Source organism: Andrena cerasifolii, chromosome 16, assembly GCF_050908995.1.
Source record: "Andrena cerasifolii isolate SP2316 chromosome 16, iyAndCera1_principal, whole genome shotgun sequence".
Classification (NCBI taxonomy): Eukaryota; Metazoa; Arthropoda; class Insecta; order Hymenoptera; family Andrenidae; genus Andrena; species Andrena cerasifolii.
Window position 1 is genome coordinate 577,178 of NC_135133.1, and position 16,764 is coordinate 593,941.

Consider the following 16,764-nt stretch of genomic DNA (forward strand, 5'->3'; position numbering starts at 1 on the left):
GTATTTTTCTTGTATTTTTATCGTACTTTTATTGTGTTTTATCGTGTTTTATCGTGTTTTATCGTGTTTTATCGTGTTTTATCGTGTTTTATCGTATTTTATCGTATTTTTCTTGTATTTCTATCGTATTTTTATTGTGTTTTTATCGTATTTTTATCGAATTTTTATCGTATTTTATCGTATTTGTATCGTGTTTTATCGTATTTCCATCGTACTTTTATCGTGTTTTTGTCGTATTTTTTATAGTGTTTTTATTGTTTTTTTTTAATAGACCACGTATTTAAAGTTAGTGTACTTAGAGTGTTTCCTTGGTGTTTGGTGTGGAACACACACACGCACACACGCGCACACGCGCGCGCGCACACACACACACACACACACACACACACACACACATATACGGCAGGTAAGTTCTATAGCTGTATATTTCTGACACCAGTGTTGCATTTTGTTTTTTCTACATTACAGTTAGCTTATTTCTATTTTCTGCATTACTTTAATAATGACTGGCAATTTGAAATTGAATAAGTACTATATGCGCGCCACCAGATCACTTGATCTGATTCCCTTCACGAAGCCATCACAACATCATTAGATGCTACTTCTTCACATTTAACATCTGCAATCCATTTTGTTAGCACCCCACTAGTGAAGTTTAACCTGGAATCCGTCCGCAATCATTTTCACATTCAACATCTTGGCTTTGTCTTCTCATTATCAGTACACTTATACAGGGTGTCCCACTAAGGAGTGGACAGCGCGATATCTCTTAAAGTATTGTCGATAAAAATATAAAAAAAATAGGGAATTGCATGGTTCGACGGGGCCCATTTATTAGCGCGAACGAATTTTGTTTCCGATTATTATTTTAAAAGATACGATGGTCAAGTTCGGTTTTTCAAATGGAACTATTTTTTTTTGAAGACCTGAGTTGATAGTGCATTCCAAGGCAAATTCAATAAGCTTTAATGTATACACTTTATTTCCACTGGTTTTTAAGATATTGCGCATGCAAATTTACTGATTTTCACTGCAAGAAACCCCTCTGGAATGGCAAAAACCGGGGGCGGTCTTACTGGCGCCACGGGTGGCACTGCCTGTTGAAATGGATACTTACCTGCCAAAGGTCTACGCCAGAAATGGCAGGCCCAAAGGCTGGACAATTCTTTTCCGTCAGAAATGCTACTTAGGTAGGTACATCTGCGGTATCGAGAAGCGCATCGTTACTTTTATTTCGCACTTGCTTCTACGCTCGGATGGCCGGTTCTTTTGGGAGGGATGCAAGTTGGATTGGTTCTGATACAATCTGCTCCCTATGGTTGAAATTTAGTGTAGCAACTTTCACTCCTCCTAACCTAACCAATCCAACTTGCATCCCTCCCAAAAGAACCGGCCATCCGAGCGTAGAAGCAAGTGCGAAATAAAAGTAACGATGCGCTTCTCGATACCGCAGATGTACCTACCTAAGTAGCATTTCTGATGGAAAAGAATTGTCCAGCCTTTGGGCCTGCCATTTCTGGCGTAGACCTTTGGCAGGTAAGTATCCATTTCAACAGGCAGTGCCACCCGTGGGGCCAGTAAGACCGCCCCCGGTTTTTGCCATTCCAGAGGGGTTTCTTGCAGTGAAAATCAGTAAATTTGCAAGCGCAATATCTTAAAAACCAGTGGAAATAAAGTGTATACATTAAAGCTTATTGAATTTGTCTTGGAACGCACTATCAACTCAGGTCTTCAAAAAAAATAGTTCCATTTGAAAAACCGAACTTGACCATCGTATCTTTTAAAATAATAATCGAAAACAAAATTCGTTCGCGCTAATAAATGGGCCCCCTCGAACCATGCAATTCCCTATTTTTTTTATATTTTTATCGACAATACTTTAAGAGATATCGCGCTGTCCATTCCTTAGTGGGACACCCTGTATATGCTACCAATAGATCAGATGTATCTATCATAGATGAGTTTAATGATCTTCTAGATCGGATCAATGCGACGGACCAAAGTAACTACTTTATCATAGTGGGGGACCTGAACGCCCGCAGAAGAGAGTGGGGGGACTCAGCTTCTAATACCAGAGGAGGATACATAAAGAACTGGGAAATTTCTCATTCAATCAGATATAAATTTAAAATAATAACACCTGCAGAACCTACCTTTCCTTCAGCAAATTCATTCCTGGACATTTGCATCGCAGACATTCGACTCACCTTCAAAAATACAATGAACGATAAGTTAAAAACACATCACTACGACAGCGACCACAGAGCAATAATAGCAGAAATCTCATTAGTTAATGACTTGGAGATACCTATCAACAACACCGACCCCAAGACACATTTTGCATACAAGAAATGCAACTGGAAATAATTCAGACAGAAGATCAATAGAAGCAATCCAACCCCAATCCCGGAGGACAGAAATCTTACGAACCTCGAAATTGATGAGAATCTTACAACCCTGGAACTCAGCATCCGTTCAGCTCTAACCTTGTCCACACCAAAAGTTAAAAGAAGGGATTATACCAACATATACACCAATAACAAAATAAAGAAACTTATTAAATATATATCATATGTCGTCTCGCAAATACATAGAACATACAAACGTGGATATACAACTCAGCAAACCACCTTCCTTAAAGAGCTTTTAAAATCGATTAGAAGCTCCATAGAGGTGGAAATGAAGAGAAATATCATCAGTTACTGGGAGAACAAGGAGAAAGAAATAGATCATCAGAGAACGGACAATTTCTTTCCCAAAATTAAAGATTATTCCGCAGCAAACCTCACAATTCAATAGAAAAAATACAACTTGATGTAGGGAAACACGGTTGGATTGCCGAACTTAACATCCCTGATGATCACATCATACATGATGGAAACTTATTCACAGTAGCAGGACCTGTAAATATAGCGAATGTCTTGGGCAAACACTACTAAGCCGTTAATACCCCCTCACCTAGTGACATCAGTAATCGGCTACATAACTTAATAGAGGCGGAGAGCACAAGGGGTAAAGATGAGCTAAATCATTTTAGAATACATCAAAAACATATCATACAATTCACTGAAGACAATAGAGCTACATTCCCAATAGGCCCTGAAGTGGACTTCAACTTATGCTGAGCCTGCGCGTATGCAGACGATCTGATTATATATGCGTGGAAGGGAAAAAGCCATCACTGATTCAAGCAGATCTCCAAACTACTGTAAACCATATAGATACTTACTACAAAACCTGGAAATTAAGAATAAACCCGTTAACATGTGAGACAATTCTGTTTAGAAAGCCGACTAGATTCTTAAGCAAATTTCAGAAAAGGGATTTAAGACTATTCAGTATTGATATCGCAGATAGCCCGTCTAATGAAAGAATAAAAATTCCGCACAAGGTATTAGTCAGATATCTAGGCATACAGATGGATAATCTGGCGAGGATGTCCAAGCATGTGGACATTCAGCTAAACAAGGCCCGCAAGGCATTTTATAGCTGTGGCAGGCTATTCTACTCCAGAAATTTCAGCGATAGGGCGAAGATAATCTGCTATATGCTTTTAATCAGACCAATTATGACATACGCAGCCCCCACTTGGTTTAATGTTAACGCAGCAACAATGGAGAAGCTTAGAAAGTTCCAACGACAAATACTCAGACACTGTATTTTTAAACACCGATCGGCTTCTTCAAACTACACCAAATATGTTAGCAATATTGTCCTATATAAGGAGTCTAATATTACTCGAATAGACAATTTCGTTTTACAGTTGGTTAGAGATTATTATGTGACATCCGTGTCCATTGACGATAACGAAATTATTAAGGACATTTTAAAGATAAACGATGTTTATGCCAGGGATTCCCTGACTTCCGGATGTATACCCCCCCCCCCCCTCCCCAAGTATTCACCTACTTAGATAAGAAAGGTTATATCCAAAACGAATTAAACATCCCGACAATTTATCATTGGCCGCGACGATTGGAAGCGAACAAAAACATTATGTACGATCCTCTCACGAACCCTTCTAACACGCCAGAGGACTTTAAATATTCTATTAGATTATCTCCAATTGACTATTTCAACCCTGCAAGACTTAGCAACAAATATTGGAGGCTAAACACAAACTGTACTTATATAATGGAGTTAAAAAATAGAATCCTCAGTCAGGTGCATAGACAGGATGTTAACAGATAACTACGGCGTACTTAAAAAGAGATAGGCCTAAGACCTTTGTAAATAGTCATGTAAATATATTTAGTTTAAATTAGCGAAGGTAGATTTAAGTAGATCCAAATTTAGATTTAAGACCCCACCAAAGTGACCTGCTAGGTTTAGAACCGATTTTTCCTAGGATACCAAAGTGATTAAAAGCAAAATAATAAATAAGCGACTCACTGCGCATGCGCCAGCTATCAAATTTCGGGTATAAAAGGAGGCGCACGATGCGCAGCGCGAGCATTCCAGGGCATTTAAGGTTACGATTCGAATACGCTCTCTCAACTGACGAATACTTAAACCTAGAGGCAGCTTAAGGGGGCCGTCTCCTTTTTGTTATGGTCCGAATCGATCGAAGCGCCCTTGTAAACAGACGGACCCTAATGAAACTACTGCGGTCGGTAAAAAGAAGTTGTACAATGGTGACATCTACCGATACTCTACGTAGACGAATTTTTGACAGCATAGTTGCCGCATGTTCTGTTGTCTCCGTCTCTGCCGCGCTGTTGCCACAGCTCCTTCTATTGAGAAGCTTGGAGGAATACGGCACGAGAGCTGCGTCTAGGCAGCGATCGCCGGGCTCCATGTACCGCTGATGGAGGGGGGAACATCGACAGGAGCGGTGGTTATGTGTGGGGAACTGCGGTGCGTCAGTCACGCACACATAACCACCGCTGTAGGTGTTTCCTCGTGCATCAGCTGTAGCTGGAGCCCGCCAATTCCTGCGTCTAGCATCAGAGCCTCGCTGAACGTAAAGGACGATAGCACTATTGAAAGATAGAGAGGTTGAGTAGTGAAGTTAGGAAACATGTCAATGAAACAATACTAATTTAGTATTAATTTATACATAGAACGATGCAATACTTTGTATAATCAATGTGCAAATTCAAAGCATACAATTTGAATAAGGTACATCACCGAAGTGTAACATGCCGATCGTAATGAAATTTATGAATGCTGTAATTCTTCTAAAAACATATGCCGCTTTTTTTTCATCTAACTATACATCAAATTATCTTTTATATCAACAAGAATTGTCTGTTTCAATAATAGTTTTGTACATGGTTTTCTTCGGAATTGTTATTCCACGGTTGTAAAAATTTATCAATATAAACCAGAGTTCAGTACTAACAATACTGATATTTGGGAATGTCCCATTAAACGATTTTATTTAGCTACGATCCTCTGTTTGTTTGTTTGTTTGATTCAAATCTGGAAACTCAATTTTAAACCACTTCCAACCATCCAATTCCCTCGAAACTTTGCAGAGGTGCGTAGTTTGGTTGACAATACAAAATTATGAAAAAACTCCGAGTGGGTGAAAAAATTACCTAGTCACCAAGAAATAATAACCCATAACAATAAATCAACCATTCTTCAAGCAAACTGTTAAACTGCATACAGCAATAAGAGTAATGTAAATCCACAAACACTAAAAACTAGAAAAAGTATATTAAAAAATTTATAATAAACGATTTTATGAAAAATGCATTAAAAAGTAAAAAATAATTATTTTCTTATACTACAATTTCGATGGTGTATTTGCACATAAAATCGTGGAGCAGGATATCTCGCAACAAATTCATTTCGACACTTGAGGCTATACTAAATTGATTCATATTCTGTTATGAAATACTCTGAACCACGTTTTTATTTAAAGTTGAAAAACACCATCGAAATTGTAGCACAACACTAGAAGTATTTTTTAGTTGTTAGTGCCTTTTTGACAAAATCGTTTAACAGAACATTTTTTTATATTTTTTTTGTTTCTAATCAAGTTATAGTCATTACAATAAATCAATCCAACTTCATTGGAGAATTGAAATTCGACATTCAAGCTTTCGCCCCTTTGAAATGGACAGATAAAAATGGTGTATTTCCTCTTCTTCTTTGACGGTCTTCCTACAATTTTCTTAGGTCGCTCGTACCGAAAGATGACATAGGCAGTGTGGATCTGTAACACATTATGAAGTTCATTAGGAAATACTTAATTGTAGTTTTGTAAACGTACAAAATTTTACTGTAGATGTATAAGCTGTTAAACTTTACCTGAAATATGGTACTTATCATTCCATTTGTCCTGACATTACTGTCCCATAAACCATGTTTGCAGTAATTTGGTAAAGAATCCGCCTGTAACAAATGATCGCAGACATTTCTGTAAGTTTTATATAAAAGTAAAAATTTGTTTCAATAATTCGTCGAACATCATGTATACCTGCGAGGCCCGTGTGAATCCACCTGGCGCATTTGATCGAGCCCGATTCCGTCTGTCTGCTCCTGTGAACTAGAGCTGTTACTTTTTTACCCGTCGGGTACTCGGCTACCCGAAACAACTTCAAGGAATTGAATGCTTTATTGTCTATGGTATTGTTTGATATTAGGTAAAAATGATCGAACAATACCACATTCAATGGCTTGAACTTATTCCGGGTAGCCGGTTACCCGACGGGTCAAAAAGTAACAGCTCCGCTGTGAACTTAGAAATGTGTCTGAAAAAATTAAAGGGTGAATTAAATTTATTATTTTCTTCTTCACTTCTTCGGGGAAGTGACGGCGGCGTCGATCGACTCGCGTGATCATATGATCCGCGAGTAAAAGTGCCATCGCTGGCACTTGTCACCACTGACGGGGTCAGTGGTACCGCGCTTTACAACGCGGTGCGACGCCGGGCCGTTATAATAGTTTCATTATTTCTGGAGGGAGACCTTTTTCGCTTTTTCAAGCTTTTCGGTTTTTCTTTCGCTCTCTCTGCTAGAATAAATTGTGGCTCCCGAATAGTCATGCACCTATTGTGCCGACTATCTATTAATTCGGGTAGCATGCATTCTAAATAAAATTGAACAAGTTTTGGCTCCATTTCTCTTTTCCAAAACGCATCATCTCTCTCTACTTTTATAGATTTCAACCCTTTCGGGGTCCAAAGGCAAAATATACAGTACTTTCTGTCAGTAATGTGTAACTGGCCTTGTATTTGATAAAAATAGTGATGCGTTTTACTTATTGAAATACCTGCGTTACGCGTGAACATGCGCCGGACAGCGGGAACTTGTTCAATAGCTTCTTCAGGCGTAAAGTTCTCCGCTGATTTGGGGCATTTGATTTCCAAAATACCCTCTTGACCGATGATTCCATCCGGTGAAGCTCCTAAGAAGGCGATGCAGCTGTCGATGAAAAATCCACATTCCGCTATATCTGTATATTGCTTCTTCAATTCTTCGCGAGCAATATTCTCGCATTCTTTCCCGTATTCCACCGCGGGTGCACTAATTATCTTCGGATAAAGAATTGATTTTACTGTATTTGCGCAAAGCGTGTCAGGTCGGCGACGGCACACTTGTCCAAAATTGGAGGCTGTCAACAATTTGGACCTGTACTGCAACCATTTGCGGTTCTTTGCTTGTCCGATTGTTTCATCTTCAATGGCATGTCTTTTCTCTTGCCAGTCACTGAGCATTTGCATATGCTTTTCCTGCTCCAGTTCGTACATTTCGGATGGCATGTCTGGCTTCTGTGCATTTTGTCCATAATCACAATCTTTCTGCGAGGGCAAATGCTTGCGTACATATCGCGCAGCCTTCGTTTCCTTCTGTTTTGCAGCTTTCTTTTCCTTTTCTTTCTTTTTCTTTTCTTCCATTTGGTGCACAACCTCGGGCGTTTTCTTCTTCATAACCGCATCCAATCGCGAGTGCACTTGGTTACTGTTGTACTCCACGACAGCAGCAGCACATCTCCCTGTATAAGATCCTCTTTCGGCGAAATTTAATCTTTTTCCGCCAGTGTACTTGGCAATTAGTCCGTTCAAACTTTCCACAGCGTTATTAGTAGTATTATAGAGTAAGCTCTCCGCATGAGCTAATAGTGGACGAAGTATTTCTTTCACGTCCTGGTACACTCCAATTTTCATCAAGTCTGGAACGATGTTTTTCTCATTCTCTTTATTCTTTCCATCGCAGAAATATTCTAGTCTTGCACACTCTGCGTGTTCACCAAACACGTGGCTTGGAACATTCTGTATGTCGCCATACAAATTCTTCGTTCTCTCGTCGATTGATACATTCTGATTGTATCTAAACTTTGCGGCTTTCACGATGTCCGTGCGCATCCGGCGAATGCTACTTTCCACAGTTTGTCTCAATGGTCCAGATGTGGTCTTTTTTACAATCGCTTTCATTTTTGTGCAAAAGTTTCGCAACAAATGATTCGTGCATTCAATCTTTTTTACACGAATCTGTCTCTTATATGGGTCCGCATCAATAATCTTCTTATACACGCTACTGTCCCCATCAGCAATCAGTGTAGAATAAACGAGCCCACGTTTTTCTACGCTAGTGTTGAATCCTTCTACTATAGCATCGCTTTCCATAGCAGTCGATGCTCGAGATGTTTTCCAGTTTTTGAAACATGTGTGCTTTCGGGGTTCTTTCTCGTTTTTCGCAGCAATCCGACAAATTCTGCAAACTTTGTTCCGAACGCCGTAAAATAATACTTTTTTCGTGTGATAGCCAACTATCGCGCCGACTCCAGACGCAGAATCGTAACATCCACTGCGGTAGGATCTCTTCATCCAGCTTCCGTCGGCCACAACGGGGATGTGAGGGGTCCCTGACCCGGGAAGAACGTCGCCTCTCTCAATCGCCAAACGTTTTTCTTCTTCAGCCGCTGCTAACATCTCTTCTTCTGCAGCGGCAATTGCGGACTTGACGAATTCATCTTGATTCTTCACGAATTCTTTCTTCGACATGCAACGTATGTTCACTCCTGCAAAAGTGTGTTCCAACTGAGCATAACTGCCTCCACATAAGATTGTTGCATTAACGGCGCCCTGATTGCTATCCACTTCTTCGGCTTCGTTCGATTGATTGTGGATTTCAGCTTTGTAATGGCATAAAGTGCACATTACGCTGAAGATGCTCTTGAAGCCACACCGTTTCACACCAGTTATTCGTAGGTGTTCAATGCCGCAGTCTTCCCTATGTTTTGCATGTTTACCTATTTTCTGCAATTGAGCAAGCACATTTTGAAAATTCATTACATCGTTGCTATTTAGGAGACGCGATTGCTCTTGCGACTCGTTCTTTGCAACTTTTTCTATAACGAAGTTTTCTTCTTCGTTACTTTCAACATCAAATTCTTGAAGCGCCTCTTCAGTTTCTCCCAAACTGGCCGTATCAGTGTCTTCATCGGATGGCGAGTGCATTATCTCTTGGTACGTATGATTTTGTCCATCGGATGTTGATGGTTCCTCTACCATACGTTCCTCGGCCACTTCTTCTGAATGTCCTACGGCAGTGTCCTCTGCCGTTCTTTCGTTTTCTTGTTTCTTCTGAAGGGCTGAAGATCTTCTCTTTTGGCGATATACTTTCCGTTTCGAAAATCTCCTTGCGGACGGACGTAATTTTCGTGGACGAAACGGAGAATTATTGTCCATATGTTCTTCCACATCCTGCATATTCACATTTAGAGTGTCACTCATTCCACACTAAACCAACAAACACAACACAAACACAACGCAACACAACTCAAAATCCTACTGCCCGTTACAAAAAAACGTAAACGCGAACCGTGAACGTGAAACGTGAATCCGAAGGAGTTGGTTACGTGCGCGTGACTGATGCATGCGCAGTTTACGCAACACAACCACCGTTCCTGTAGATGTTCCCCTCCATCAGTGGTACCTCGAGCTCCGCCGATCCCTGGTTATTCAGGAGCCCGGCGACTATCTCCACAATTTCTTAGAATTCTTTGTTCGAAAGTGAGAGATAAAACTTTCGAATAAAACTTTCGAATAAAAAAAAAAGGTAATTATGCAGAACTGGTGTTTCCTCACCGATTTCAATTATTTTTGGATATGTTGCCGGGGACATGATTCTGAACAACTTTTTCCTATACATGTTACCACCGCTCGACCTTCGTTGCCGAGATATTTGCCAGAAACTATCGGTATTATTATTATATTATTTTATTATCCGGGACAGAAAATCCCATAGTTACAGAAGAACTATATGAACAAAGGGCTTACAGTTACTAGCGCTTACTAAACTAAGTTAACACTAAGGTTTTCAACAGACTATATAACAATGGTCGGATTATACCGATAGTTTCTGGCAAATATCTCGGCAACGAAGGTCGAGCGGCGGTAACATGTATAGGAAAAAGTTGTTCAGAATCATATCCCCGGCAACATATCCAAAAATAATTGAAATCGATGAGGAAACACCAGTTCTGCATAATTACCTTTTTTTTTAATTCGAAAGTTTTATTCGAATAAATGCAACGAATAAAGGATATACTTCCGAATGGCACCAGTGGCCGATCGAGATGAGGTTTGGGTGTGGGGTGGGGAGGAGGTGTGAACCCTAAATCTAAAATTGTAGCTTCGGGTATTCTTTAATATTTCGTTTCCGAAATATTAATAAAAAATTGTTAATTTATTTTGGAAATTTATTTACGTTGGTGGAGGCCTCCCTACCCGTGAGCCCTTCTGCCCCTCCCCCGCCATTTTCCACTTTTGAAATTTTGTAATACCCCTCGTAATACTCGGCAAGTTTCGTCTCGATCGGCCACCGGTTGGAGCTAGACCAGTGCGTGGGGCGCGGAAAGCACGACAGCGAACCGATGTGACTTTGGAAATACTCTAGTATTACTGTACTGTATTGGGAATAAAAACTGATGCAGTTACAAGCATCGCGCGATGAGGTCAATATCGTACATTGTATCGTCGACTGTGAAACGAAGAAGATGGTTGTGTTAGTAACGTCTGTGTACATAGGTAGATTTCAATGTATTATGCCGAAATTTTTTTATTAATATCTCAGAAACTAAGAAATATCCGCAGCTGAAATTTTATATTAGAGGGTCTCTCCACCTCCCGCCCAACCCCTCAAAATTTCAGTTCATTCCGTTGGTTGGGTCATACCGTAGTATATCCGCGGATTCTCTCACTCTGGAATAAAGAATTCTAAGAAATTGTGAAGATAGTCGCCGGTCTCCTAAATAACCAGGGATCGGGGGGGTCGAGGTGCCACTGATGGAGGGGAACACCTACCGGAGCGGTGGTTGTGTTGCGTAAACTGCGCACGCATCAGTCACGCACACGTAACCAAGGCTCCTGTAGGTGTTTCCCCCTCCACAAATGAGTCTGCCCAAGGACTTGTTGCGTGGCAAGCAACAGTTGGCTCACGAACTCTAGAGCAATAGAGACGATGGAGAATTTACAAAATGTAAGTATTATATTGTATACTATTATACAGAGTGACTCTCTGGCTAGAGTATTCAAACGTGATGCCGCCAATAAGCCGCGCCTCGCTGAGTTTCGTGGACGTCGAAGCTCGCGACGAGATTCATTACGGTGTATTAAAAAATTCTTTATTCTTCATTGCATCGATATTGCAGTGATACCAATGCATTCCTGGCATTCTCCCGATTAAAATCATGTCATGTATTTCGGACTATTTTTAACGAAGTTAGCGTGGTACCATTTTCATCGGCACGACATCGATTGACGCAATTTTCGCAAAGATCTGTTGAGAAATGCAGAACGTGGAATTCGTCACTTCCACGTAACTCAGCGAGGCACGGTTTATTGGTGGCATTGGAGATCGAGAGCTGGCTATATAGGGGTCAACGTGACTCGATGCAGTCACAGTTCTTATTGTTGGATTAGTGTTGCCGAATGCGAAATCCCCATTTGCCGAGTCAGTCCGGAGAACTAACGCGGGGGTGGGCGGTCAAACAGGTAAAATTTGCAGCATAATAACGTCATTCTTGCTGTTCTGAAATTTCATATACTTATTGTTTACGCATTTAATGAACGATATGCAAAATGGCAGACCACCAAGTGGGCCCTAAAGGCGGCTGCCGTTCCAATATGCGGCCGACGGCAGTCCCACTAGGGCAAAGGAGAAACAAATGTATATTTCTCCCTTGCACTAACGCGCAAGCCACGTATCGCGCTTTTCATCGACGTCTGTGTTAGCAATATTGAAGCACCACCTTGTAAAAGGGGCTGCAAGGTTGAGCTTACGCAGATGCGGCCAGCGTGACGCCTACAGCAACGATGGGCCCGACCAGTGCGACGCCATAAACATCATAAATTGGCATCGGGGTCCTTAGGAGTTTTCCCAAAAGGACAAGAGGGGACTTTCCACGGGACGGAAAGTCAGTCGATTATAGACCGGGACTCGAGAAAGACCTTCTCGACTCTACCGACTTTTAACAACGGAATAAATAAAACTATAACGAATAATTTAGAAAGCGAGTTAATACCCTCAACTTTAGGATCTTCTTACATCTGCCAACGTCTTATCCCCCACTTGGTGGTCTGCCATTTTGCATATCGTTCATTATGCGTAAACAATAAGTATATGAAATTTCAGAAAAGCAAGAATGACGTTCATTATGCTGCAAATTTTACCTGTTTGACCGTCCACCCCCGCGTTAGTTCTCCGGACTGACTCGGCAGACGGGGATTTCGTATTCGGCAACACTAATCCAACAATAAGAACTATGACTGCATCGAGTTACGTTGACCCCTATGTATCCAGCTCTGAGACTATTGTCTTTGAGGACTCTAGCGAGAGAATCACGCTGTACCATCTTACTATTTGCCAAAAATAATACATTTAACATTTCATTTCCAGATGAAAGATACGGTCCCGACCCCGTCGGGGGGAAGTGGAGGGGGGGGAGGAGGAGAATCGTGGACGGGAAAGAGAGAAGGAGGAGAAGAAGGAGGAGAAGAATAAAAATAGGGAGGAAAAGTTGGAGAAAGCTCTAGCAAAAGTAAGTTATGTTGAAATTATGTGTGTGTACAGTATTATCTCCGTAAGTGTTCGCTGGTCGGGCCGGCGTTGAGCTCCTGTCGTGAACAGATCTCTAATTCCGAGTGTTCGTTTCTCGTTTCTTCCTGGCCGAAGGGGGGAGCGAGATGGAACGCTTTGCCTGCGCGACGGCCGCGAACGCAAAAGACGGAGTGTCAGGCGTCCGAAAGACGGAGCGAGATAAAACATCATCCCGTCGTCTATCTCGTACCGTCCTCGCTCGCTTTCAGTGGCTCTCGCTCGCTCTCGCCTTCGCCGGGCAAGAGTGACACAGAAGTGGTGGAGATACATAGCAACAAACCCGTATCGTGTGCACCAAACCGAACACATACGGAGACAATACTGTATTATTATTGAAAGTGGTATAAGTCGATCTATAGCTAAAAAATCGTTTATTTTCTTTAACATTTTTATTGATTATTATTCCATAATAAAATTACACAAGTTTATAGTTTTAAAAACATTACCCGATTTGATTTACGGATGCGAATATTTTGTTGATTCAAAAGCATACCCTTAAATATCCCAATGTATGAATAAATGGACTTATACCAGTTTAAGAAATAACGGCTCATATGTAGGCGTAGAACTAGAAGATGTAATTTTTATGGTACTGTTTCAGATGAAAAAGGAGCTGAAAAAATTGAAATACGGCCGTGGAGGCCGCCGAGGAGGCCGCCGAGGAGGCCGCCGAGGGGGCCGCCGTGGGGGCCGCGGCGGCAACCCCATTATTATTAATAATTATTAAATTTCCAATATAAATATTAAATATTTAAAAATATAATATTTCTAATTCATCAATGATTGCTCATTTTCTTTGTTTCAATGGAATGTAAAATTTTCTCATTTTCTATTGTATCGACATGAACGTTTCAGTAACATACTGCTGAGATTTTCCAGATGAAAATGAATTTAAACACGGTATAAATCGGATTATTTTTAGCATTATTAGATTAGAAATGTTTCGCATTTATATTTAATTATCTAGTACAGTTCTAGAAATAATCCGATTTATACCGCATTTGAATTCATTTTAATGTGGAAAATCTCAGCAGTATGTTACTGAATATTGAAAACGTGACATTTTACATTTTATCAACATTGTACGCCTCTCCAACCGAGATTACAAGTTGCCGCAGAGTGGGGCATTTCGGGTCGAAACACGGCACAAAACATTTTCTCACCCAAATCATATATTTATCGTTAATTTTTCCATTTCATTCAGTTAGGACGTATACTTGTGATCCTATTGGTACAGAAAAATTAATGAAATTGGTTTATTTAATGGGTCATAGTACTTTTTTACAAATTGCCGACAATATCGTGCACACTGTACATAGGAAAAAGTTCCGCATCTTTCACATGTAAAAAGACTTCAGTTACTTTGAATTTCAATGGCAGGAAAGGCATTTTTGTAAAAAAAAAGCGTCATTCCCAGACCTTCTCGTCCCTCTAACTACCTCATTTGAACTCCCATTAAAAATAAACAATGAAAATTGGGACATTCAGTAAGATATAATTCCAAAAATATCAGGGATATCAAAATCAAATTTGGTACACTTCAAATACATACCTCAACACTTAATTCCACCAAAAATTAGTTGAATTAAGCAAACAATAATACTATAAACAACAATACAAATTCTGAAGAGTTTCGTGGTTCTCTTCTTCGAAACCGTGTAGTCGCGTTAAAAATTAATGAATATGAAAAACAATCATAATACCTGCAATCAACTACCTGTAAAAGAAAATTTGAAGTTTAGCGATATTTTTGTAAAAGGACTTAGTGCCGTGTTTCGACCACAAATGCCCCACTGTGCGCCGCCGAACAGCCCAAATCCTCGCTGGTCGGGACCGGCGCGGCGTTGAGCTCGTATCGCGAGCAGAGCCCTAATTCTCAGTGTTCGTTTCTCGCTTCTTTTTAGCTGATAGGGGGAGCGAGATGGAACGAGTGTCAGGCGTCCGAAAGACGGAGCGAGACAAACAACATCTCGTCGTCTATCTCGCACCACCCTCGCTCGCTTTCAGTGCCTCTTGCTCGCTCTCGTTCCATGAGACAATACTGTAGTATCTTTTATTTGACTTTATCCAGATATTATCTTTGCCCATCTCTGTTCTCCAACTGCTTCGCCGTGATTCATTCAAGCCTCCTTGATGGAAAAATATTGATAGGGGAAATGCGGCAACAGCGCCATTCGACTCTCGATACGTCTCGGCAACTACAGTATTGTCTCGTTAGCGACTCGATTTTGTGTACACGATACCGACTCTTCGCTATCCCCACCACTTTTGTCTCACTCTTGCCCGGCGAAAGCTAGAGCGAGATGGAACGAGAGCGAGCGAGAGGCACTGAAAGCGAGCGAGGACGGTACGAGACCGACGACGCGTTGATGTTTTATCTCGCTCCGTCTTTCGGACGCCTGACACTCTGTCCTTTGCGTGCGCGACGGGCGTGCGCGATGGTCGCAAGCGCGTATCGTGGGCACGAAACCGCTTCGCAAAATCTTGACGCAGGCCCGGTTCAAGTCTTTTTTGCGCCCTAGGCGAACTTGGCAAATTGTAATATTTTATTTTGAAGTATATTTTAAACAATACCAGCAATGAAAATACCATTATGCACCTCTTGTCGACTTTCCGCCCTAGGCATTGGCCTAATTTTGCTTATAGGGACAAGCTAAGCTTACAGGCAGAGATCATTATGTACATAGCCAAAGAAAGTACATATATAACGCGTCTTAGACTAAATAAATCATTTATACTTTTGAAAAATTAAATTCTAATATTTTCTATTTTATGTACATATTTGTAACAACTATGCCAAATTTCCTAAATGAAAAGAAAGCCAATCTCGACGACCTTCGTACAATTGTATATATCAGCAACCAAGCAACAATTCATGCGCAGTCGGAGCACATACATAATTGTACGAAGGACGTCGAAATTGGCCTTCCTTTCATTTAGGAAATTTGGCATAGTTGTTACAAATATGTACATAAAATAGAAAATATTAGAATTTCATTTTTCAAAAGTATAAATGATTTATTTAGTCTAAGACACGTTATATATGTACTTTCTTTGGCTATGTACATAATGATCTCTGCCTGTAAGCTTAGCTTGTCCCTATAAGCAAAATTAGGCCACTGCCTAGGGCGGAAAGTCGACAAGAGGTGCACAATGGTATTTTCATTGCTGGTATTGTTGAAAATATACTTTAAAATAAAATATTACAAATTGCACTGCAACTGTTTTAAACTACGAATAAAAATTCAGAGTAAGGTCATCAATAAACTCAAATAAATGTATTATAATAAAGGGCGCAATTTGACAAGTTCGCCTAGGGCGCAAAAAAGATTCGTGACGGGCCTGCGTCAAGATTTTGCGAACGGTTTTCGTGCCCACGGTAAGCGCTTGCGACCATCGCGCACGCTCGCCGCGCACGCAGTGTTCTATCTCGCTCCCCCCTCCGGCCAAAAAGAAGCGAGAAACGAACACTCGGAATTAGGGTTCTGTTCACGATACCGACTCAACGCCGGTCCCGACCAGCGAGTCGCTAACGAGACAATACTGTATGTCTTTCCTACATTTATCGGCTAGATTGGACTTCCACCGGTTTTGATGGTACAAGGCACGAATATACCATCAACGCCGGTGACGGAGAAACCTTGAAGCTTCATTCTGTCATTTTTCGGGCTGTCCTGAGTACACGATTCATAAATTCATTATTATTTCA

General features: G+C 40.8%; 1 protein-coding gene across 1 annotated transcript; it reads right to left on the reverse strand.

Annotated features, from left to right (window-relative positions):
• Positions 1-7,706: 7,706 nt before the first annotated feature.
• LOC143377648 (uncharacterized) lies at positions 7,707-9,795 on the reverse strand. Its single transcript, XM_076829188.1, has 3 exons — positions 9,205-9,795; positions 8,939-8,973; positions 7,707-8,889 (listed from the first exon to the last, which is right to left on the reverse strand). Exons 1-3 carry the CDS (start codon positions 9,686-9,688, stop codon positions 8,878-8,880), a joined length of 531 nt encoding a protein of 176 aa, XP_076685303.1. The 5' UTR covers positions 9,689-9,795; the 3' UTR covers positions 7,707-8,877.
• Between the last annotated feature and the right edge of the window lie 6,969 nt (positions 9,796-16,764).

Bases quoted from the DNA above. Each gene is read 5' to 3' on its own strand.
- LOC143377648 (XM_076829188.1), bottom strand. From the start codon at position 9,688: ATGAGTGACACTCTAAATGTGAATATGCAGGATGTGGAAGAACATATG. The intron at 8,974-9,204 runs GTAAACATGCAA...ACACTTTTGCAG, and splicing joins TGCTCAATTGCAGAAAATAG to GAGTGAACATACGTTGCATG.